This window comes from Melanostigma gelatinosum (assembly GCF_949748355.1).
Source record: "Melanostigma gelatinosum genome assembly, chromosome: 15".
In the NCBI taxonomy this organism is placed as follows: Eukaryota; Metazoa; Chordata; class Actinopteri; order Perciformes; family Zoarcidae; genus Melanostigma; species Melanostigma gelatinosum.
The window spans coordinates 3,644,362-3,668,689 of record NC_136648.1 but is presented as its reverse complement, the minus strand read 5'-3'; the positions used below and the strand labels follow the sequence as shown (position 1 = coordinate 3,668,689).

Below are 24,328 nucleotides of genomic sequence, written 5' to 3'. Positions count from 1 at the left end.
ACGTTGTATTGACAGATAACACACCCGGCCTCTCACATGAAGCTACACGTGAGGAATGCAGTAGAGCCTGAAAACTCCTCCCTGTGTCTCCTGCTGTCAAACACAGTGAGCTCCACCTCATCAAGGTATTTGCTTGTTCCCTCCCCTTCACATGTCTGAAGCTCTAGCGTACAGGTATAAACAGGATGTTGTGAAATGAGGGAGGTGATTCATCATTCACAGTAGCAAGAGAACACACAGATTGTTTCTGTTCGGAGAAAGTTAAACTATTTGACAGTCGTTGTTACTGAGAGGTGAAATGGCGCAGAAAGGAGTTCAGCTGGATCGGGAAACCATCTCTTGTTGCATCTGTCTGGATCTACTGAAGGATCCGGTGACTACTCCCTGTGGACACAGCTACTGCATGAACTGTATTAAAAGCTTCTGGGATGAAGAGGATGGGAAGAAACTCCACAGCTGCCCTCAGTGTAGGCAGACCTTCACACCGAGGCCTGTCCTGCTGAAAAACACCATGTTAGCAGTTTTAGTGGAGGAGCTGAAGAAGACTGGACTCCAAGCTGCTCCTGCTGATCACTGCTATGCTGGACCTGAAGATGTGTCCTGTGATGTCTGCACTGGGAGGAAACTGAAAGCCTTCAAGTCCTGTCTCGTCTGTCTGGCCTCTTACTGTGAGAAACACCTCCAGCCTCATTATGATGTAGCTCCATTAAAGAAACACAAGCTGGTGGACCCCTCCAAGAAGCTCCAGGAGAACATCTGCTCTCGTCACGATGAGGTGATGAAGATGTTCTGCCGTACTGATCAGCAGTGTATCTGTTATCTCTGCTTAATGGATGAACACAAAAGCCACGACACAGTCTCAGCTGCAGCAGAAAGGACTGAGAGGCAGAGAGAGCTGGAGGTGAGTCGACTAAACATCCAGCAGAGAATCCAGGACAGAGAGAAAGACGTGAAGCTGCTTCAACAGGAGGTGGAGGCCGTCAATCGCTCTGCCGACGAAGCGGTGAAGGACAGCGAGAAGATCTTCACCGAGCTGATCCGTCTCATGGAGAAAAGAAGCTCCGATGTGAAGCAGCAGGTCAGATCCCAGCAGAGAAGTGAAGTGAGTCGAGTCAAAGAGCTTCAGGAGAAGCTGGAGCAGGAGATCTCTGAGCTGAAGAGGAAAGACGCTGAGCTGAAGCTGCTCTCACACACAGAGGATCACAACCAGTTTCTACACAACTACCCCTCACTGTCACCACTCAGAGAAGCTACAGACTCGTCCGCCATCCATATCCGTCCTCTGAGCTACTTTGAGGACGTGACGGCGGCTGTGTCAGAAGTCAGAGATAAACTACAGGACGTTCTGAGAGACAAGTGGACAAACGTCTCACTGGCAGTGACTGAAGTGGACGTTTCACTGTCACCTTCACAAGCAGAGCCCAAGACCAGAGCTGAGTTCTTAAGATATTCAAGTGAAATCACACTGGATCCAAACACAGCATTCACACATCTGTTATTATCTGAGGGGAACAGAAAAGCAACATTTATGAGAGAACAACAGTCTTATTCTAGTCACCCAGACAGATTCACTACATATCATCAGGTCCTGAGTAGAGAGAGTCTGACTGGACGTTGTTACTGGGAGGTGGAGTGGAGAGGAAGAGGAGTTTATGTAGCAGTCGCATACAAGAATATCATCAGAACAGGGAGCTATAATGAATGTGTGTTTGGATTGAATGACAAATCTTGGGCGTTAGAATGTAACAAAAACAGTTTTACATTTTGGTACAACGATATCCAAACTCCCGTCTCTGGTCCTCAGTCCTCCAGAGTAGGAGTGTACCTGGATCACAGAGCAGGTATTCTGTCTTTCTACAGCGTCTCTGAAACCATGACTCTCCTCCACAGAGTCCAGACCACATTCACTCAGCCTCTCTATGCTGGACTTTATATTTATTATGGAAACACTGCTGAGTTCTGTAAACTAAAATAGTCAGAAGTGATTTAAGGAACAGCAAATTCATTTCTGTGTTTTAATCCTGAAACTCATTTTGTCTCCATCATTGTCTCTTAATTGCTGATTGTTCTTCAGCTGTCAATCAAACATTGTGGGCGGTGCTTTGACGTCTTCTCATTATTGTTGTGTAAATGTTTGAGTGTCTTTAGGTGGAGCTCCTTTCTGTGTCTGTTTAGCCATGGAGGCTATCACTGCTCATGATGATCTTTGTTGACCTGAACTGATATTTCTCTTCATGAAAATGTAAACTGCTCTGAGGTTTAAATGTTTGATAAATATTAGTATTGATGTATTTGTTAGTTGTTGCTTCTCTTCCACTGCATGGCTCTTAAAGAGAGAAATCACCAGAGCTTCTTTCATCAAAGAGATTTAGTTCTCAGCACTCTTTGTAAAGATTCCTTTCAGTGAAATTATGTTTATTTTCTACAACAGATTAAATGTTGTTCTTGTTGTTTTCTTAATCGTTGTACAAAAGAGGTACTATGATGTATTATATAACTAATTATTATAATCATAATCAATAAGTGAATCATTCATTAGTCTCTTTACATAACTGAGATTCTGGTCAAACAAATAGATTGTGAGGATGAAGTGAATGTGTTGATGAAATCATTGAACAAGAGTCATTGAACAGACTTTACTGATGGGATGTGAACAAACTGAAGGTTTACATGATGAATAAAGTATTTCTTGATTCAAGAATGAACAAAGTCTTTTCTTCTTGTCTTATTTACAGGGTTTCATACAAAGCTGATGGAGAAAATGTGAAACTAATATGAGAGTATAACTGAGTCAGTTTTCCTCCTGAAACAGCACAAAGTACAGAGTTCATGTTTAGAGCAGAAGAACATGAGTCAGTCAGTCTCTGTCCTTTAAACTGTCCTCACTGAAACATCTTTGTCAGAGAAATGAGCAGAGTTTGATGTCACGTGTCGCTTCTTACAACCAACATTCTGTTTCTCTGAATTCAGTAAAAGCTAAGGTCTCAGAAACATTTACTATTTCTTTGTCACTTACCTGTATCATGCTGTCTTTAGGTCTTTCACTGGGATGTGTGGTTATTGTATTTCTAAGCCCAACATGGTCAGCAGAGGGCGCTCTAGGCAGTATACTGAGCATCAGCAGCTAACGGAAGTAGAGCAGAAGAAAGCCGTCAGCACGTGATGAGCGAAGTGTCATCAGCACAGAGAGCGCTTCTCACCTGACCTCATGTGTTTTCATACATTTACATGTAAACTGACTTTAATTCCTGTTCCCAAGGGGCCACATGAGAAACAGGGACTGTTGTGGAGGACCGGACCAACAGACTGAACTCAATCCTGCTCTATATTATTCCACCTCTTTATAAAAAGCAGTAAATTGTATGTTTTTGATAATCTGTGAGTGGTAAAAGTAAATATTATGATCTGTGGTGGAATATAACTTGTATATTTGCTTAAGTACTGTACTCAAGTACAAATTCAAGGTACTTTACTTGAGTATTTCCATTTTATTCAACTTTGTACTTCCACTACACCGCAGAGATAAATATTGTACTCTTTACTCACTACATTTGTCTAACAGCTTTAGTTAGTTACTTTGCACCTTATAATTTCTCAAAGCCTTCCGAACTACCCAAACTGAACAACAGTGTAAAGGAGTTAATATATCCATATATAATAAAACACTGGCAGGGTTGACTGACATGTTTCTGCAAACTCAGTACTTTAATCACTGTTGTTTGTCGTCCAATTACCTCATTTTCAGTTTTTCCGTTCAGTGCGAGAAATGTAGTCCGTGTTGATCTTGAACGAGTTCACTGAAGTCAGGTTGAATGTCTGAGGTGAGATGTGAAGGACAGCTGACAGGTGATCGTCAGTGAGAGAGGATCTGGATTTGTTCAACTTCATCACAGAGAATGTTTGTTCACATATGGAGGTCGATCCAAAGAGAACCAACATCTTCTCAGCATGTTGCTTTTGCAGCTTAGCTAGCAAAGCCTCAGATGTCCGTGTCCGCTCTGCATCAGTCAAGTTTTAGTATTTCTCCGTGTGTTTTGTCTCGTAATGGAGATTCAAATTGTAATCCTTAAACACTGCGATCTGTTCTCCACAAACTAAGCACACGGCTTTACCTTTGACTTCAGTAAATAAACACATAGAAGTCCATGTTTTACTAAAAAAATCTACACTCTGTCAATCTTTCCTTTTTTAAACAGAGGCTGACATTTTTTAAGATGTTAACAGCGAACTCACACCTCCCGTAAACTCAGTTCACCAACACATTGCAGTGACGCTGCTGCTCGCACACATTCACTAACAAACATAAACTGAGAAAAGAAAACAGCAGCACTCTCCTTCAACATGAAAGCAATGCAGCTGTATTCCGTGCATGTTGTACACTTATTTACGTTTTATTCCTAATCTCCCGTTGACGTCCCGCAGGCCGGTCGGCAACAGCCAAAGGGCCGGGTATGGCCCGGGGGCCGTACAATGCCCAGGTCTGCTCTAAAGCCACGGGGTCAGATGAGAATGTTTTAAGCTATATCTTTTACAAAATAAGAGTTCAGTCAGTATTCACTGTTGATATTTCTTTATTATCATTTCTGTGAGAAATCCTGTGAAAAGAGAATTTAGACTGGTATGGAAAGTAATGTGTTTGTGTGAGCCATTTTGATATTGTTTTGTTTCATACAACCTCCCACCACTTGGGGGCGTAGTGCCGCTGTCAATGAGGCCACAGGTGAATATAATCAGTGGGGTCACTTGAGACAGGTGGTTGCTCGTAAGCAGGAACAAACTGTTTTTGACCGTGCAACAGTTAATGAATGTAAATGTTAGGATGTATTGGTCTGTGTAGAGGGAATGGATAACGGCAGATAAAGTGGTTGGCCTCTGTTTATGTGGGAAATAAAATGCCAATATTGGAAACTGGACTCCGTTGTTTATGGCACGCGTCAGAACAAACAATCAGCAACCGTGGTGACTTTTCTGATGAGCAACAGGGTCACTGCAACTGTAAACTTCCACTAAATACACATTATGTATTTCATATTGAAAATGTTTTAATGGTTTCTCCTACTTTTTCTATGTAACACCAAAAATGACAAATGTTTTAGTTTGTTTTACATTTCCATTGTTTTTCCATATTGTTTGTTTAACTATTTAGGTACTGAAGTAAATTCCCAATCCCATATTTCAATACATAAATTTAAATCTATGTACATTTACAACAGCTGACAAGGTAATATTAACAGCGTTCATGATGTGAAGAACAGACAGGAGCCAAAGAAAACCTCGACTGACTTCTTTCTGCCGTTGAGCTTCGGGCTTTCTGCAGTCGCTCCGGAAGTGACGCTTCTCTTCTTCTTCTCCTCTTGTTTCAGGATCCTACTTCTCTTCTTCCGGTTGAGTTTCGTCCTAAAACGGTGTTTCTTTTTGGCCGAGGAGAGCTGAGAGGAGTCTCCGTCTAAAAAGGAGTTCAGAAAGAGAAAATGTGCAAATCACTGAACTTAAATAACACCATAACCAGCAGTGGAAGAAGTTATTCTGATGTTTGTCGGTTTGTGAAACACAACGTTAACAGTTGGCCCCTCCTCCCCGGCTCAACAGCAGGTGAAAGACAAACCCTGATTCACTCTCATGTTAGAACGAGCTTTGTCCGCTCGGCGTCTCGCGCCGCTGTGTGTCCGCCATTTTCACAGCTTCCTCTTGGATGCACCATTTCTATCTGACACCTGGTGGCTCAGTTTATTTAGAGGTTGACGCTCTCTCTCTGCAGAGTGAACCACTTCTAGTGGGTCAGAAGTGATCGTTGAGACATTCTTGTGATATGAGTCCGTGCATTGTTTTTGAGGAAAGTCCTCCTCATTCCTGTGCACCAGTTTATGGTTGCTGGAGATTCATGTTGTTCCTGAGGAGTTTTCTCAGTCGTCACTCAACCAGTGAGTGACTCAGCTTTTACAACAGCTGCAACATTTTAACATCAACAACAAATGGAAAATGTGCAGATTATATCAGGTCCAGTCATGACGTCATGAAATGAATAAATGTGAATCTTGAAACGCTGCTTTGCATCAGAATCATATCTTGAAACTCAACTCTTTTGAGACAAATGTTTAAAAGTTGATCATTAAATGAGAGAGAAAGGTATTATACGACAACTTAAATGTTTCATATTAGTTTAATCTGATAACTCTTTTGTCAGCCAGATGTTTTTAAGCAGTGAAAGAAAAGTGAACAGAATTAGTCTTTTGATGGCTTCATGTTTGTCTATAACTCTTCCTCTGAGGAGACAAGAAATATTGAACAACTAAAGAAATGAAATGTTTTCAAAGGTGGAGCAGGTTTTAACCGAGGCTCTGTTTGTGAATGAGGAAACAAAGTTCACATTCACAGCGCTGCTCCTCTTCCTGGAATGAAGCACAGCTTGATAAGCCCTCCTTCTTCCTCCTGCTCTCAAACACAGCCGCCTCCACTCTGTCCACGTCTCCTTGTTGCCTCCCCTTCAGATCTACAGATTTAAAGATGGGTGTAACCAACATGGTGGTGCAGCGATAGAGCTGACAGCCTCCATTCACTGAACAAACACATGTTGTTCAGATCAGAAGTCAAAGCAGAGTCGCTTCTAGTGAAGTGAAACTCAGACAGTCGTCGTTACTGAGAGGTGAAATGGCGCAGAAAGGAGTTCAGCTGGATCGGGAAACCTTCTCTTGTTCCATCTGTCTGGATCTACTGAAGGATCCGGTGACTACTCCCTGTGGACACAGCTACTGCATGAACTGTATTAAAAGCTTCTGGGATGAAGAGGATGTGAAGAAACTCCACAGCTGCCCTCAGTGTAGGCAGACCTTCACACCGAGGCCTGTCCTGCTGAAAAACACCATGTTAGCAGTTGTTCTGGAGGAGCTGAAGAAGACTGGACTCCAAGCTGCTCCTGCTGATCACTGCTATGCTGGACCTGAAGATGTGTCCTGTGATGTCTGCACTGGGAGGAAACTGAAAGCCTTCAAGTCCTGTCTCGTCTGTCTGGCCTCTTATTGTGAGAAACACCTCCAGCCTCATTATGATGTAGCTCCATTAAAGAAACACAAGCTGGTGGACCCCTCCAAGAAGCTCCAGGAGAACATCTGCTCTCGTCACGATGAGGTGATGAAGATGTTCTGCCGTACTGATCAGCAGTGTATCTGTTACCTCTGCTCTGTGGATGAACACAAAGGCCACGACACAGTCTCAGCTGCAGCAGAAAGGACTGAGAGGCAGAGAGAGCTGGAGGTGAGTCGACTAAACATCCAGCAGAGAATCCAGGACAGAGAGAAAGACGTGAAGCTGCTTCAACAGGAGGTGGAGGCCGTCAATCGCTCTGCCGACGAAGCGGTGAAGGACAGCGAGAAGATCTTCACCGAGCTGATCCGTCTCATGGAGAAAAGAAGCTCCGATGTGAAGCAGCAGGTCAGATCCCAGCAGAAAAGTGAAGTGAGTCGAGTCAAAGAGCTTCAGGAGAAGCTGGAGCAGGAGATCTCTGAGCTGAAGAGGAAAGACGCTGAGCTGAAGCTGCTCTCACACACAGAGGATCACAACCAGTTTCTACACAACTACCCCTCACTGTCACCACTCAGAGAAGCTACAGACTCGTCCGCCATCCATATCCGTCCTCTGAGCTACTTTGAGGACGTGACGGCGGCTGTGTCAGAAGTCAGAGATAAACTACAGGACGTTCTGAGAGACAAGTGGACAAACGTCTCACTGGCAGTGACTGAAGTGGACGTTTCACTGTCACCTTCACAAGCAGAGCCCAAGACCAGAGCTGAGTTCTTAAGATATTCAAGTGAAATCACACTGGATTCAAACACAGCAAACACACAGCTGTTATTATCTGAGGGGAACAGAAAAGCAACATTTATGAGTGAAGAACAGTCTTATTCTAGTCACCCAGACAGATTCACTTCATATCTTCAGGTCCTGAGTAGAGAGAGTCTGACTGGACGTTGTTACTGGGAGGTGGAGTGGAGAGGAAGAGGAGTTTATGTAGCAGTCGCATACAAGAATATCATCAGAACAGAGATCTCTAATGAATGTGTGTTTGGATACAATGACAAATCTTGGGCGTTAAATTGTAACAAAAACTGTTTTACATTTTGGTACAACAAGATCCAAACTCCCGTCTCTGGTCCTCAGTCCTCCAGAGTAGGAGTGTACCTGGATCACAGAGCAGGTATTCTGTCTTTCTACAGCGTCTCTGAAACCATGACTCTCCTCCACAGAGTCCAGACCACATTCACTCAGCCTCTCTATGCTGGACTCAGGATGTATTATGATCATGGAGACACTGCTGAGTTCTGTAAACTAAAATAGTCAGAAGTGATTTAAGGAACAGCAAATTCATTTCTGTGTTTTAATCCTGAAACTCATTTTGTCTCCATCATTGTCTCTTAATTGCTGATGTTTCTTCAGCTGTCAATCAAACATTGTGGGCGGTGCTTTGACGTCTTCTCATTATTGTTGTGTAAATGTTTGAGTGTCTTTAGGTGGAGCTCCTTTCTGTGTCTGTTTAGCCATGGAGGCTATCACTGCTCATGATGATCTTTGTTGACCTGAACTGATATTTCTCTTCATGAAAATGTAAACTGCTCTGAGGTTTAAATGTTTGATAAATATTAGTATTGATGTATTTGTTAGTTGTTGCTTCTCTTCCACTGCATGGCTCTTAAAGAGAGAAATCACCAGAGCTTCTTTCATCAAAGAGATTTAGTTCTCAGCACTCTTTGTAAAGATTCCTTTCAGTGAAATTATGTTTATTTTCTACAACAGATTAAATGTTGTTCTTGTTGTTTTCTTAATCGTTGTACAAAAGAGGTACTGTGATGTATTATATAACTAATTATTATCATCATAATCAATAAGTGAATCATTCATTATTCTCTTTACAGAACTGAGATTCTGGTCAAACAAATAGATTGTGAGGATGAAGTGAATGTGTTGATGAAATCATTGAACAAGAGTCATTGAACAGACTTTACTGATGGGATGTGAACAAACTGAAGGTTTACATGATGAATAAAGTATTTCTTGATTCAAGAATGAACAAAGTCTTTTCTTCTTGTCTTATTTACAGGGTTTCATACAAAGCTGATGGAGAAAATGTGAAACTAATATGAGAGTATAACTGAGTCAGTTTTCCTCCTGAAACAGCACAAAGTACAGAGTTCATGTTTAGAGCAGAAGAACATGAGTCAGTCAGTCTCTGTCCTTTAAACTGTCCTCACTGAAACATCTTTGTCAGAGAAATGAGCAGAGTTTGATGTCACGTGTCGCTTCTTACAACCAACATTCTGTTTCTCTGAATTCAGTAAAAGCTAAGGTCTCAGAAACATTTACTATTTCTTTGTCACTTACCTGTATCATGCTGTCTTTAGGTCTTTCACTGGGATGTGTGGTTATTGTATTTCTAAGCCCAACATGGTCAGCAGAGGGCGCTCTAGGCAGTATACTGAGCATCAGCAGCTAACGGAAGTAGAGCAGAAGAAAGCCGTCAGCACGTGATGAGCGAAGTGTCATCAGCACAGAGAGCGCTTCTCACCTGACCTCATGTGTTTTCATACATTTACATGTAAACTGACTTTAATTACTGTTCCCAAGGGGCCACATGAGAAACAGGGACTGTTGTGGAGGACCGGACCAACAGACTGAACTCAATCCTGCTCTATATTATTCCACCTCTTTATAAAAAGCAGTAAATTGTATGTTTTTGATGAGCTGTTAGTGGTAAAAGTAAATATTATGATCAGTGGTGGAATATAACTAGTATATTTGCTTAAGTACTGTACTCAAGTACAAATTCAAGGTACTTTACTTGAGTATTTCCATTTTATTCAACTTTGTACTTCCACTCCATCTCAGAGATAAATATTGTACTCTTTACTCGCTACATTTGTCTGACAGCTTTAGTTACTTTGCACATTATGCTGACAAGCAGTTTGAGCGTTCTCGTATGTTCACTCAGAAGGAAATGCCAGTGTCGACAAACAATAATTTAATTTGGATCTCGACTTGAACAGTATTCTCAAGTCACAAACTTGCATCTCCTTCATAACAAGAACGCAGCATGTGCACAAGTACGACGGTCAAGAAGCAGAACTCACCGACATTGCAGAAATTAAAGCCGTTTTATTTTCTCTCACACGCATGTTGGTCCTCAGAACAGCAACAAATATCTCAGCATTTCCTCCCAGAGATTTCATCAGATGCATAGTTAATAGTTTATGGGATTAAGAAAAACTGTGTAAACGACAGAAATGTGTCAACAAAACCATTTCCAAATACAAAGAGAATTTCACAGCTTATGGCCGACAGAAAACTAAAAACAATTCTTACGCAACGTGAGTTTCTACCTCAAGACAAAACTGAGAAACGACTTCTTTACTACAAAGCTCAAACAACGAAGAATAAACGTTTAACTTTCAATATCAGTTCATTCACTGACAGAAAAATATTCAAAAAGCTCAGAAATGTTTCCGTTCCACAGCGTGTTCCCTTAAAGCTCATCTATCGTTCCCATCAGAACAGTGAACCAACAGAGGACGCCTTCAACGAGACATTCAGTGTTGAATCACAGTTACAAGAACACAAAGGGTCTGATTGTGAGCGTTGCCCTTTATCATCTTCATCATCAGGTGGTTTTGATGGGATGAGAAGTATTTGTATTATTAAAGCTGCAGAGCAGCAGTAATACCGAGGGCAGAATATCAAACCTTCTGATTTGACACATTAAAACATCTTTGCAGCTCCAAGTATCACAAACGGTCAAGCCCCTAAAATGGGTCTTAAATGTCAGATTCATATTCAGAGCTGAAGAGAAAGATGAATTTAAGTAAAATGAAATGCTTAAAGTAACAGTGTGCAGCATTTAATGGATCTATGAGCAGGAAGTGAATTCTATATATTGTGGTTCTACACGCTTGGCATACAGAAGTTTCAGTTGCTTGCAAGGTTTGTTCGTTGTATTTTTTTCACAGTTTTAGAGCACAAGACTAAAAACACTGATGTTCTCTCAGAAATCTCTCTTCTTCTGAGAGCAGATGTTCTTTCATCTCAGACAGAAAGAAACAGGAGTGAAGGCACAAACATGAAGCAGATTGTCTTGTTGTTTTGGGGGCTTTCAGGTCCAAGATAGTCGTTCTCCTGACTGATCAGAGACATCACTGTGGGGGGGGGGGGGGGGGGAAAGAACATCCTGATGAGTCATCACTACAGCAACATAGATCTGTGCTTTAACTGACAGGAGACGAACAAAGCATGATGTGCTTGTAGTAAATTATTATTTATTCACTTCTGTGCTTTCAATTATGTTTTTCATTCTACTGTGATTTGGGACATTTTATTATTTATTGCCATTTCTTTTAACAACAACTCCCTGAAGGTAAAAATAACAATAAATCCATCTGAGGAAATGTTTGTTAATCATCAGTGAGATGATCCGTGGATAGCAGCTACAAACAGAGAAACAACTATCGTGCTTGAAAAGTTGCACATTTCATTTTAAAGGATCTAAAATGTAATAACATAAAACCCTTAAAAAAAACAAGCATTGTTCTAACTTCTGACCTCACAAACAAGAAGTGAAAACATTCAACTTACCAACATTCATTCACAGATGATCGTCTGCTGGGAGATCTTCTTTTTGGAGGATTTCTTTTTCTGGAAATATCAGAAAAAAGAAAAAAATATATATATCAACTCAAATAAATAATGATACGATTTATGAAATACAACGAGCAGGAAATAAAAAGTATCTGAAATCTGCTTCTAAATCTAAAATCGATCCTGCTCTTCAACCTTTGTAAAAAACATTTTGTTCATGTTTTGTTCAACGCAGTCAAACACACGCGTGTGAATTAAACCTCTAATGAGAGTATTGATCCTGAAAGTCTGATTTCTTTGTGTTTTGCTTCAGACGTGTTTCTCACCGTAGAAGAAGCCGGAGGAGTTTGTTGGTCTGCAGCCGGTTCCGTCTCTTCCAGTTTCTCCTTTAACCGGTTCCTCTCTGCAAATCAGTCACAAACCACGAACCTCAGTTATTATGTGTGATCCACAAGAACAGCAAGACTATTTAATTCATGGATCAAACACCACTCATTTGTGTCCACTAGGTGCTTCAGTTTGGTTCTTCATGTTAAATGTTGTTGACATTTCACAGCTTTCATTGTTAAAAAACTAAAATGTGAAGATCACGTTTTAACCACAAAATGCTGACGAGCACTTTCATTTCATTGACTCATCAATAAGTCAATTAAAGTTTGAACAATGAAAACAGAATTCATTCTAAAACGATGAACAATGAGTCTCACTCGTTTTCTTTGCAGGTCCGTCGTGGCTCACAGCGATGGGAGTTGAGCTCTCCGTTGTCTCCTCACCTTCAGCCTTCATCATCTTCTTCTTCTTCTTCTTGCTTTCCTTTGAAAGTGGAGTCGAGTCCATTTCAGGAGGCTCGGAGCTCACCGCACCGCTTTCATCCTCCGTCACTGATCTCTTCTTCTTCTTCGGCGGTTGGTTTTCCTTTGAGTTCTCTTCTTGTTCCGTGTGCTCTTTAATCTTTTTCTTCTTCGTTGGTGTGTCGTCGTCGTTCTCCTGAGGAGGATCAGGTTGAGGTCTTTTGGCTGGTTTTGGTCGAGGCGTCTCCTCCGCTGCCTCTTGGATCCCTTTTTGTCTGGAAGAATGAATCGTGTTAATTTCTCTGAAACGATATTTACAACACAGATATTTGGTAACTGTCCATATTTTATTGTCTTTTCCAAACGTTAACTTTGTTAGATACACTTTGCGCACGTCGTACATTTTTATTGTCAGAATATTTGGTGTTAATATATTCTAATTATGTTAATGTTGTGCTAATTGTTGTTTTATCTCCCTTTTAACACTGTAAACTTCCACTAAATACACATTATGTATTTCATATTGCAAATATTTTTCATGGTTTCTCCTACTTTTTCTGTGTATGACCAAAAAAGACAAATTTCTTTGTTTTACATTTCCATTGTTTTTCCATATTGTTTGTTTAAGTATTTAGGTACTGAAGTAAATTCCCAATCCCATATTTCAATACATACTGCGGTGACTTCATTACATTTAAATCTATGTACATTTACAACAGCTGACAAGGTAATATTAACAGCATTCATGATGTGAAGAACAGACAGAAGCCAAAGAAAACCTCGACTGACTTCTTTCTGCCGTTGAGCTTCGGGCTTTCTGCAGTCGCTCCGGAAGTGACGCTGCTCTTCTCTTGTTTCTGGATCCTACGTCTCTTCTTCCGGCTCAGTTTCATCCTCACACCGTGTCTCTTTTTGGTCGAGGAGAGCAGAGAGGAGTCTACGTCTAAAAAGGAGTTAAGAAAGAGAAAGTGTGCAAATCACATCATTTTCATAGCTTCCTCTTGGATGCACCATTTCTATCCGACACCTGGTGAATAAGTAACTGGAAAAATAAATTTAAAAAAATATATAAAAAAATATAAATAAATATAAATAAATTAAAAAAATATATATATATAAAAAAATATAAATAAATATAAAAAAAAAAAATAATAAAAAAAAAAAATATATATATATATAAATAAAGATGGTTTAAAGCTGGTCCTCTTATCTTCACCAAATGTTGACTTAAATTCACGAATACTGATGATGAAAGGGTCGTCAGCGTTGAGACAATGTATTCAAGAGACGGAGAGAAATATATCTGAAGTATATTTTTTGACTACCTGTGGCTTCCTTTTCTGCGTCTTTGTCTCCCCCTGCTGGTCCCTCACCAGACTGCATCTCCTCCGGTGTCTTCTTTTTCTTCTTCTTCTTCTTCTCCTTCGTTGTCTGGGCTGGACTTGCAAGATTCTCCACCATCTCCTCCACTTCCACTACTTCGCTCTTCTCCTCCACCTTACTCTTTTTCATTTTATTTTCTGAAGGAGTGACGGGAGTTCCCTCTTCGTTCTCTTCCGCTTCATCTTGCTCCTTTTTCCTTTTCTTAGTCTTCTTCTTCTCTGGTGAAGTGGCCTGAGACACGACGACCTCCTCCTCCTCCTGATCTTTCTTTGCCGCCTCCTCGGCTCTCTTTTTGTCTCTCTTCTTCTTTTTGGCACTCTTGGTGGAAGGAGGAGCATCACTGGATGCATCTACGGCGGATGAGTCGGTGATCGGTGCATCTGCAGTCGGTGCCTCTTTGCTCTTCTTCTTCTTGGGAGTTTTGGCATCTTTGCAGGACTCTGGAGCCTCCTCGGGGAGAGGTTTGCTGGTTTCCTGCATGGTTGCGTCGCTGTCTTCGACTTCGATGTTGAGGATGATGGAGATATCCGGGTCTCCTTGCTCGTCTGCCGCCGTTGCCTTTTCTACAACCGAACAGAGAGACATGCAAAGAAAGAGACTTGTGACGAAAGCAACAACACTAGAAACATGTCCAACGATGCAGGGATAGAACATATGAAAGAAAGAAAACGGCACATCCTTTGAGCTCTTTATTCCCCAATGTTTCCAGATATCTTGACTTCAGTCATGTGACTTAGAGATCACCATAGTTTTGTATATTTTTACTCATAAACAAATGTAACATTTACACCTGGTGGTTACTGACATTTAAAAATAAATCCAAATGAAATATAAGAAAATAGAAAAATGCAATATTGTGATGAATCTGCAATGTCAACTACAGGTAGCATAGAAATTAGTGCCATTAAGGGATTTGAGAATACTGCGTTTCATTATTCAAGGTTTAAGATAGAAAAAGGTTTTATTTGGTAATAATGTGTTTAAAAGTTAGTTGTAATAGTTTGTTTATCGGACAAAAATAAATGACATTAATTCGATTCATTACTTCAATATGTTGAAGTTCACCGCTACAACCTGTTGTGAACTATATTCAATGTCTGTTACCAGTGTGGGTGGCTGGGTCCTCGGGGGTTGTTGCCGTCTGTGTCTCGTCTTCAGGCTTCAACGGGGAGCTGAGGTTCTGAGTGAACACACACACACACACACACACACACACAACTCAGTGTTATTACCATTGCAATTAATAATTATCACTCATTGTGTTTGTTTAGATTCCTAACAAGACTGTACTGCTCTCGTTACGGCCTAATAAAGTAATGGTTTATTGTACCTCAGACGTCTCTTCCATATTTGGATTTTCAGAATCAGGTTCTGAAGAAAAGATGAAAAACATTTCGTCATTATATTGTTTATCTGATGGTTTTATTGGTACTTCAGGAGAGTAAGAGGTGTTTACCCAACAAGACATTTAGAGACATACTGAAGAAGCAGTTTAATCTTTAATCCGAACCACTAAAGAGCAGTAATAGTGAAACTAACAAAGAGATGAGACGAAGTCGAATTTAAGGTGAGATTATAAAACAGACTGAGCCATGTCATGGACATGTCATGACGGTGGAGCACGGCTAATAATTTAAACGTCTCGTGTTATTCTCTGAGTAAATGTTGCTTCCTTGAGTTTTGATGTCTGAGCGCTCTCATCTCTTTATCGCTCTCAAACGCAGAAGCCGTTTTCACAGCAGACCTTTTCATTGTGGGGGCAACAAAAGCACAGCTGGAACCAATTAGCCGTGGCCCCAATTCCAGCAATTATTCCAATTCAACGCAGCGATTAGTGACGTTCCTGCCGGTAGTTTGACAAGTCTGCTGAGACAAAAAGTCTTCTGCCCTCAAGTCAGGAACTCATTTCAAACACTTAAAATGAGGCGACTGAGTTCCAGGTGTAATTCTCAGACTAGTCACTCCAGTTTGCTTAACGAGCTCTGACAAGCCACACACACACACACACACACACACACACACACACACACACACACACACACACACACACACACACACACACACACACACACACACACACACACACACACACACACACACACACACACACACACACACACACACACACACACACACACACACACACACACACACACACACACGAGAAGTTGAACAAGTGACTGACTAAGTGTAAAACTGCTCTGATCAGAGCTGCTGGAGCGGTTTTGGAAGAGATCCTTCAAACTCTTTACAAGTGTTGACGTTCAGTCCAAGTGCATGATGGCAAAATATTCAACTATGTTTTACTCTCTTTTCTGTTGCCTTGTTCTGCATTTAAACAGCAAGAGACAACGTGCTGCCAATACAAAGGAAATATAGTCCGTTGGTAGTGTTCTCGTTCAGTGTCGAAACTGATTTAAACAGAGATAAACCACAGTCAACGAAGACAGAGTCGTAGTAATTTTCACCCTTTTTACTGTCACTCTGTTCCTTTAACATGTTGTGGTGAGAACTGAAAATACAAACCATACAAAACATTCGGTCTGATTGTAAATACAAACATGCATAGATCATTTGTACATCAACAAACATTCATGGCATTGTTCCGAACACACAATACAAACCCATTTGTCAAGAAATCTTTACCGATATAAAATGCCCACTATGTCCAATGTCGAGCAGAGTAACTTACAGCATTGATCCTACGACGCTTCCACGTGGATGCGAGCAGATTACTCCTCTGAGCATGCGGCTCTATTTTGTTTTAATACAACCAATGAAGCTACCAAACCCGGAAGTGACAAAACGGAAGTGACAAACCCGGACGTGATAGCATGATGCGCACGGAAAAACAACATTACAATAACCATCTTTCCGTCTTGTAATGAGCATAAACAAACTAAACTAACTAGAAAAATGCCTTTAAAATGCAACACTGTTTTTTTTTAACTCTAAAATAAAATCGAAAAAACTGAAAATTTTACTGCATTTCAAGATTAGTGGGTATATTTTAAAGGTCTGTTCCAAATACATCGAAACACACTTGCAGAATGCAGACCATAATGATCCACCATTGATTAATTTAAGTCAGTTTGAGTAAAAATGCCAGGTTGTGAGTCCGTCTTCTTTTATGTTTAAATTAATGTCTTAGTTTGGATTGAATTGTATTCGTAGAACAAACTATTTATTGATTCACCTGGAAAATAATCTGCAGATTTATTTGCAGCCCTAAAACATTTATTCTAACAACATACATTTATTTTTCTTAAATCCACAACCTTATTGTCGCGGCCGCAAACTAGCCAAACCATCAACCAGGTTCTGTTTCACTGTTCTTTAAATCATGATGCGAGACATGAACACACCTGTTTTGACTGACTTTATATTTCTAGACTGAGTGCACGCAATCAGATAATATTAAGTTAAAGTTGATAAAAGTTAACTTTCCTGTCAGTGTTTTGCAGTCGACCATCCTTCTGGCAAAAGATTAAGCAGCTGCATCACACCTCGCTAAGTAGATCAGCCCGGACAATTGGACTGTACCATTCTACAACAGCAAGAGGGGTGTTGTCAGGAGCCTTTACATCTTCACCACAGCGGAGGAATGTCTTCACACACCTGCAATTAACTATGTACTGGCCAGCGTAGTATATATCGTGCAGTAAGGAGATGGGGAGGAGTGACCCTTGTTCACAAGAGCACCCACGAAGTTCTGTTTCATTACGGTGTACTTAGACTTTAGTGCAATTATGATAAGTGTACATAGTTATTCTGATTTGTCACTTTGGCTTGATTTTGTTACCCATCTTAATTATTGTACATCATTTTCCCAGCTTCATGCGTACCCTGGTCTCTCACACTTACAATGACTTTAAGGCATCAACAGGTAACACCTGTGGAAACAAACCTTGACACCTGATACCATCTTATCAAGCATCCTTCCTGTCTAGATTTTCATAATAAATGTAAAACCCGTCGCGTGGTCTTTCCTCAGCAGCTTTGAAATCTGCTGTAAAAAAGTTAAAGACCTCTGAGCCGTTTCTTCACAACAGCTTGTGATTCCTGTCAGTGCGGTGAGAAAAGATGCCACGCATAACGTAAAGAACAAGCCGGGTATCGAACGTCTCATTGGTTGTTCCTTACCTGCAGGGGGCGGGGCTTCGCTCTCTGCCGGCTGGTCATTGGTCACCTGCCAAGAGGAATCAACAGGTCAACAAACACCAAGAGAGAGTTTATTTCTATTCATGACACAGATTGAATCCTTTCAGTCACTGTCAGCAAGAAAAAGCTGCTGAGCAGCAGTTTATTCACTCCCGATTCAAAGAACGTGGCCATGAGCCAGAGAATGAGAACCAGAGAAGTGTGACCAACGTGCTGCTCGTACGACAACACTTAGATAATCCGGATTCTTTGGCAAGAATTACATCTTGTATCATTCGATTTTTGGGAAAGTAAACATCAAACAAAGGATAAACGGGTTCTGGCCACGATAAATATTAACAAATATGTAAACATCAACCAATTCTGCACCTCAGCAGCGCTGCCGTCCTCCTCCTCCGAGACCTCAGCTTGATTGACGGCTGTCTGTTCACATGCAGGCGTTTCATCCGTCGCCTGAGGAAAGAAAACAGAGCAGAGGAACTAAAGATTAAATATGAAACGATACAGCTTCTCATTTTTAAAAATCTTTTTATTTTTACTGTAGGGTTAACAGGTATGGTGATATGTAACCCCAAACCTCCACATGCCTGAATATTCTTAAAGACCTGATGACTCAGCAAAGAATAACTGCTGTCAGTGTTTCCTCCTGGAGGCTAAACAGCACAAACAATGCCCCTCAGAGCGAGTCAGTCCTCTGCTGAATAGGTTTCAGATGTGCGGCGAGTGAGCTGAGGGGGAAAGAGGCTCGGCCGCGCCAGGAGTCAACAAACACTCCAGTTTCTACGAGTTGTGGTGGAAACTGATGAACATTTCTGCTCATTTCTGCAGCAGGACGGAGAATATACAGAACAGAAAAGCAACTTTTAACTTTGACATCTTTACAGAAACGTTGGAGTAATATCCTCTCCTGTCTGAGGGTAGCAAAAAGAAAATGCAGGCATTTAATAAACGAGCAATACATATGAATATTCTGGCAGCACTTTGAAGTAAAAGCAGGTTTGTTGGAGGACGGGTCTTTCACAATCACATACTTTGGATTCAGCCTCGGGTCACTGACCTGCGTCAGCTCATCGTCGTCCTCTTTACGCTCCTGGCTGCTGTCGCTGGAGGCATCAGGGGCCACGAGCTGATCCTCAGCCTCATCAGAGGCAGCTGGTCCGGGCTCGGCCTCCTCCTCGGAGTCGGAGCTGGAACTTTCTGCCTCGTTAGAGGCCTCAGCAGACACTTCGACGGGAGCCGACTGCAAAATATCAACAGGTGGGCGGTTAGAAGACCATGGAAGGACCTCCAGTCTCTCAATACTTTCTGGTTCCCCACAATGCCTCGGGGTCATGGGCAGATCATGACACAATGAGGCCCCAAGGCACAGACCTGCAAGAGGCCCCACCACCTCTCCACAGGACAGAGACTCAGACTTTAGAATGGTTTGACTTCTTTTTGTCGTCGTTTTGAGTCTTTGTCGTCGTTCTGTGTCTCTTTGAGGTTGTTTTGAAGAATCAAAGAAACTAAAAACTCTGCTTTTAATTAAATTATGTTCCGTAGAAACATCTTTATTTCGTTGAAAGTAAAAGTGAAGTGTCGTGTCGCTGTACTCGTCTGAGCGGAGAAAAAAATCTATTAAAAACCACGAATCTTCTGTCAGACACAAACCAAAGTGACTGAGTGTGTAGACAGAACCACAGAGACATTAACACACAAGAGCATCATTCTGTCCAAACAGCATCATGTGCTGCATCACTGGTCCGACAGAAAAGAACGTGCACACACACACACACACACACACACACACACACTTGTAATAACAAACGAACACAAACTTACAGACGAGACGAGACAACATGACATGAGTCTGTGTGTATTTCAGAGTCATATAACAACACTGGAGCTACTGTCCATCTATCAGCACATTATTACAGTGACTGGACAACAGCTATGTGTGTGTGTGTGTGTGTGTGTGTGTGTGTGTGTGTGTGTGTGTGTGTGTGTGTGTGTTATTGAGACAGACCAGAGAACGACGACGAAAGACAAGTTAGTTTTTGAAACTTCCTTTTTAGTTTCTCCATCATCATTTGTCATTAATTAGATGATTGTTTCAGCACCCGTTTCTTTGTTCTCCACTTCAATAAAAACTAAAGTGTGACGGCAGACAGGTCAGGGAGGAAAAGGGGAATCTCTCTCTCTTTTTCTCATCTGGTGGCTGCAGCTGAAGGTTTGATGCCCGAGCTGGTTCAAGGATTCAAACTGGTGACCATCCAACCATAAGCCTGCTTCTGAATCTGTTGATTCTCCGTTATATTTCGATTGTTTTTTTTTTAGGATATGTTCATATCTGCCTCTCTTTGCTCACCTCTTGCTCTGTTGCTTCCTCGTCCTCTTTCTGTTCCTCTTCTTCTTCTTCTTCTTCTTCACTGTCTGACTTCGTTGTTCTGGTTTCCTCTGCAGGATGCAGCGGCGGCGGCGGCGGCTCAGAGGCCGTGTCAGCGTCTCCCTCCTCACTGGGGAGCTCTGCAGTGGATGACTCGACACCATCTGTCCCGGGCTCTGAAGCACGGGCACAAAATACATTATAGTTGTTCAGGAGTTATTGCTAAAAACGTATGAATTATAAATCTGATTACAACAACGTAACTAACGTACCAGGTAGAGGTTTGGCATCCACATTATTTTCCTCTGTGACATTGGAGAGTTTAGTGTCTGCGCCTCCTTCGCCTCCTTCTTCTTCGCTGGTGGCAGGTTCTGGTTTGATGTTGTTCTTGACAGTAGTGAGGTCTTCCGTCTCCTGCTTGGCCTGCTGAGCCAGAGAGCAAAGCCTGCAACACGACGCACATTACATCTTAAATACCTACGGCCCCAAAAACATACATACTAATTATAAGCATGTCTTTAGTATGTTTACAGTGGAAAAGTGGCAACATAAATTATTCTCAAAGCAGACAGCGTGCAACCGACTACCGTTTGTTTTTGAGTGTGCCGTTATTTGATACTTTTTTCCCACAATGCAATGCACAAAGGAAATGGAGGATCTGCTCACAGCTGGAAAAAATTAAGATAAATAGAGGAAGGTGGCTAAACAGCTCCAGAAAGATCTCAGAAAACGAATATAAGTTATCAATCTTAAGACTTTTTGCTTTCTTTGTTTGTCAAGTTTAACAACCAAAGAGATATTTGTTATTAGTGCGTCGTACATGCTGCACAGAATCAGTGAGCAGCATGGATTCGGGACACAGCTCAAGCGTTCATCCGTCATTAATGTGTTTAGAAGTTTCTGACAGCTCGCGTAACGTGTTCGGGAGGAAATGAATCCCTGACGAGTGAAAACCCGTCGAAAGCGTTTATCTGCAGAAAGCTGACTGGGAACCCGTCCATCATGTGTCGAGCAGCCAAGAACTACAGATGTTTGTGAGAGTCATGATGTGAACAACCAGAATAAATCAGTGTGACAGGAGGAGATGTGTTGGTACATGACTGATGAGCAGAAGAGAGTGAACTACACAAAATGTGTGATTTGCATATTTCTGCTTTGATTGAAGTTTAGACTTTTTCGACAGAGATGAGCGCCGTCTTATCTTTGGGATCTCAGGGAAACAATATTTATCTAAAAACAGCTGTTGAGTTATAAACATGAGTTTGAGAGCTTTTCATTGACTGGATTCGTGTGACTTTAATCATGAGCTGATGTCATCCGCTGCCTGCTTAATCCCTTCCAGGGCAGCGAGGACTTAAAATCCCAGAATGCACTGGGCCGAACGCCAGCCAGTCATTCACAGGGAGACACGCTAACAAACAGTGACATCCTGTTCAGAGACAGTTAAGCTGCGTCTCTTTGGACGTCGCTATCTGCGACAATATAGGTGATTAATGTGAATAAAAAAGGTCCACACTTCCTGTTTGACTTACTTAATCCAGCTGGTGTAGATATCATGGAGGCTGGAGCTCTCCTCCGGTGTCTCCACCTACACACACACACACACACACACACACACACACACACACACACACACACACACACACACACACACACACACACACACACACACACACACACACACACACACACACACACACACACACACACACACACACACACACACACACACAATATTCCTGTAACTCAACTGTGACGACGTAGATAAAACAAAAAGAAGAGTTCAAAGGGAAACGTCAAATTTCCGGTGGTTTAGGAATGCTTCCACTTTGATGCCACAAGCTCCCGGAAATTAACTCATGCAGCAACATAGAAGACAATATGAGAGAGAGAGAGAGAGCGAGAGAGGATAAAAAGGATCAGACGGGGGAATGATGCTCAAACATAACATGGCCTCTGTGGGAGCACCAGAGGCACGGCAGGTTTGAATTTAGAGAATGTTAGAAAGAACTAGAAAAAGCATTTCCTGCTGAAAATGCGTTGGAATGCTGAAAACTGAAATTAATCGCAAAAACATTGCTGAAAATAGATATCCAATTCAAAAACAAATTGCAAAAAGCTTAATAATTCAAAAAGTTCATCAAAATCATCAAAACTCCCATAACCGTAGCTCCTATTGCTCCGATATTAATAATTGAGGGGAAGAATGAGTTGAAGAACAGATTCTGTAAAAATTGTGTCTGTAGTGTAAAAAATGTGGCTTAACTGGCGATCTAGAAATGGGGTACCGTGTTCTGTGGAAGATGTTTTTGAAGCAAAATTTAACATTGGTCTCTATGGAGCAGAAAGTTGGTTTTCCTCTCTTTCGATGTAAGTTTAAGAGCAATAAAATAAAAGTAGCATGACTGAAAACGTGCAGAGCAACACAGGTTTTAAGTTTAAATTGAAATTTTGCAGAGTTTATAGAATATACTGAAAAAAACCTTAATTATGCATTGCTTAGCTTTTGTTACAGACTTAATGTCTGTGGTTGCATCGTGACAATGTATATGCACTATGTACACTTTTGGGCTGCAACTAACAATTGTTATAATTGATTATCGCTGATTTATTAACACAATTTAGTCGTTATTAGGGTTTTTTGGGCTCTATAACAGATCAAAAAACTGACTTTTTTTTCCTAGGGTCTGTTGTAAAACCAACATCTAAGATATTCTGTTCGCAGTGCTACAGATATTCACATTGTGGAAATTGATTCAAGCTGATTTTGTGAATTTTCTGCTAGAAAAATGACCGTAGCGATAGTGAATAGTTGCCGATTCAATTACTACAGACCAACTAGTAGATTAGTCGACTAATCGTCGCAGGTCTCGAACATTTAACTAAAAACGAACAACTTTTATGGTTAAAGGCTCCATGACTGTGAGGAGGCTCTGAATGGGGGTCAGTGTGCAGAAGCAGGCCTGCAGCACCCTTGTTTTTACAGCCATGCAGCTGCTGAAACATAATGTTCTTTTCCTCCAGGAGGCCAGAAGAAGGAGGAGATACGTGCTGTTACACATGAAGCTGAGCAGCAATACACTTGACTGCACATGAAAAACACATCAATATTTAATTCTGCCGTCTTATAAAACATGCAAGAGGCGCAAGAAATGTTAAATAAAACCATCAATATGACCAGAAAAACTCAAGTTAGCGAGGTAGAATGACGTCTGGTCGGTTTTAAACTACATCAGGCTGTAATGTGTTAATAATTAGACTCAGACTTGTTACCTGCGCGACGTCTTTCTGCAGCGCCTTTGCAGCTTTCTGGTGTCCGTTCACCTTCAGGTGCTGGAAGATCAAGAGCAGCAGAGCGGCGTCCTCCTCCGAAGCCATGCTGACCGTCTGGACCGACACACGAGGCTGGGAACCGGGACCGAAACCTGGAATATTATTGAGTTATTAACAGCTCAGTTCATGCACGCTATGCTGCGTGCAGCCATGAAAGCCGGTGACGACGCCCCCCTCGAAATGCAACATGGGAAATGGAGTTTTTATTTTGTTTGTGTGTATTTTTTAAAGGGCTGCAAAAGCATCTTTTGAGATTAGACGCATTATTCACAAGAAGTTAAATTAATAAATGACTCGGAATAGAATTAGCCCTGAAATAATAATTATTACAGTTACAACATGAAAATAATCCATTTTTACTGTATAATTTTCTATAAGGCTGGTGTTAAAAAATATTAAAACTATTGAAAAACACGTTGAAATCAATGTGTCCTACATGAAAGCTAAACCCTCTTTAAATGACTTCAGTTTGTTAGTTATCCTCTCATCCATCCATCTCATTTCTCAGTTGTATGGTTTAATAAAAGGCTCTTAGCCTTTGCTGATGAAGCAAAACGCCATTTTCGATGTTAACGTGGTCTGAATGTTTAGAATTTGTTGATTATGTTTGTGTTATTCTTAACCTGTTCCTTATTGCTGAAGAATACACTTCTCATACTTGAGCTTTTATTTCTTGATT

The 24,328-nt window shown here is 41.2% G+C and overlaps 2 protein-coding genes across 2 annotated transcripts; one reads left to right on the top strand and one right to left on the bottom strand.

The window, feature by feature from the left end:
- Window positions 1–235: 235 nt before the first annotated feature.
- LOC306789741 (uncharacterized protein) lies at window positions 236–9,020 on the top strand. Its single transcript, XM_079285814.1, has 2 exons — window positions 236–1,974; window positions 6,573–9,020. The coding sequence occupies exons 1-2, from the start codon at window positions 299–301 to the stop codon at window positions 8,329–8,331; spliced, it is 3,435 nt and encodes a 1,144-aa protein (XP_079141940.1). The 5' UTR covers window positions 236–298; the 3' UTR covers window positions 8,332–9,020.
- A 1,103-nt stretch (window positions 9,021–10,123) lies between these two features.
- LOC306789618 (uncharacterized protein) lies at window positions 10,124–23,726 on the bottom strand. Its single transcript, XM_079285646.1, has 15 exons — window positions 23,590–23,726; window positions 21,849–21,904; window positions 20,589–20,761; window positions 20,299–20,492; window positions 19,009–19,191; window positions 18,321–18,404; window positions 17,934–17,979; window positions 15,121–15,161; window positions 14,895–14,970; window positions 13,733–14,353; window positions 13,197–13,350; window positions 12,324–12,682; window positions 11,943–12,019; window positions 11,614–11,673; window positions 10,124–11,177 (listed from the first exon to the last, which is right to left on the bottom strand). The coding sequence occupies exons 1-14, from the start codon at window positions 23,692–23,694 to the stop codon at window positions 11,620–11,622; spliced, it is 2,223 nt and encodes a 740-aa protein (XP_079141772.1). The 5' UTR covers window positions 23,695–23,726; the 3' UTR covers window positions 10,124–11,177; window positions 11,614–11,619.
- Window positions 23,727–24,328: the final 602 nt, after the last annotated feature.

Excerpts from the sequence above, each read along its gene's own strand:
- LOC306789618 (XM_079285646.1), bottom strand. The coding sequence starts at position 23,694 with ATGGCTTCGGAGGAGGACGCCGCTCTGCTGCTCTTGATCTTCCAGCAC. Across the intron at positions 19,192-20,298 it reads AGGAAGCAACAGAGCAAGAG|TCGGCTCCCGTCGAAGTGTC; the intron begins GTGAGCAAAGAG and ends GATATTTTGCAG. Across the intron at positions 12,683-13,196 it reads AAGCTCAACGGCAGAAAGAA|ACAAAAAGGGATCCAAGAGG; the intron begins GTCAGTCGAGGT and ends TCATTCTTCCAG.
- LOC306789741 (XM_079285814.1), top strand. The coding sequence starts at position 299 with ATGGCGCAGAAAGGAGTTCAGCTGGATCGGGAAACCATCTCTTGTTGC. Across the intron at positions 1,975-6,572 it reads GAGTTCTGTAAACTAAAATA|TGTTCAGATCAGAAGTCAAA; the intron begins GTCAGAAGTGAT and ends ACAAACACATGT.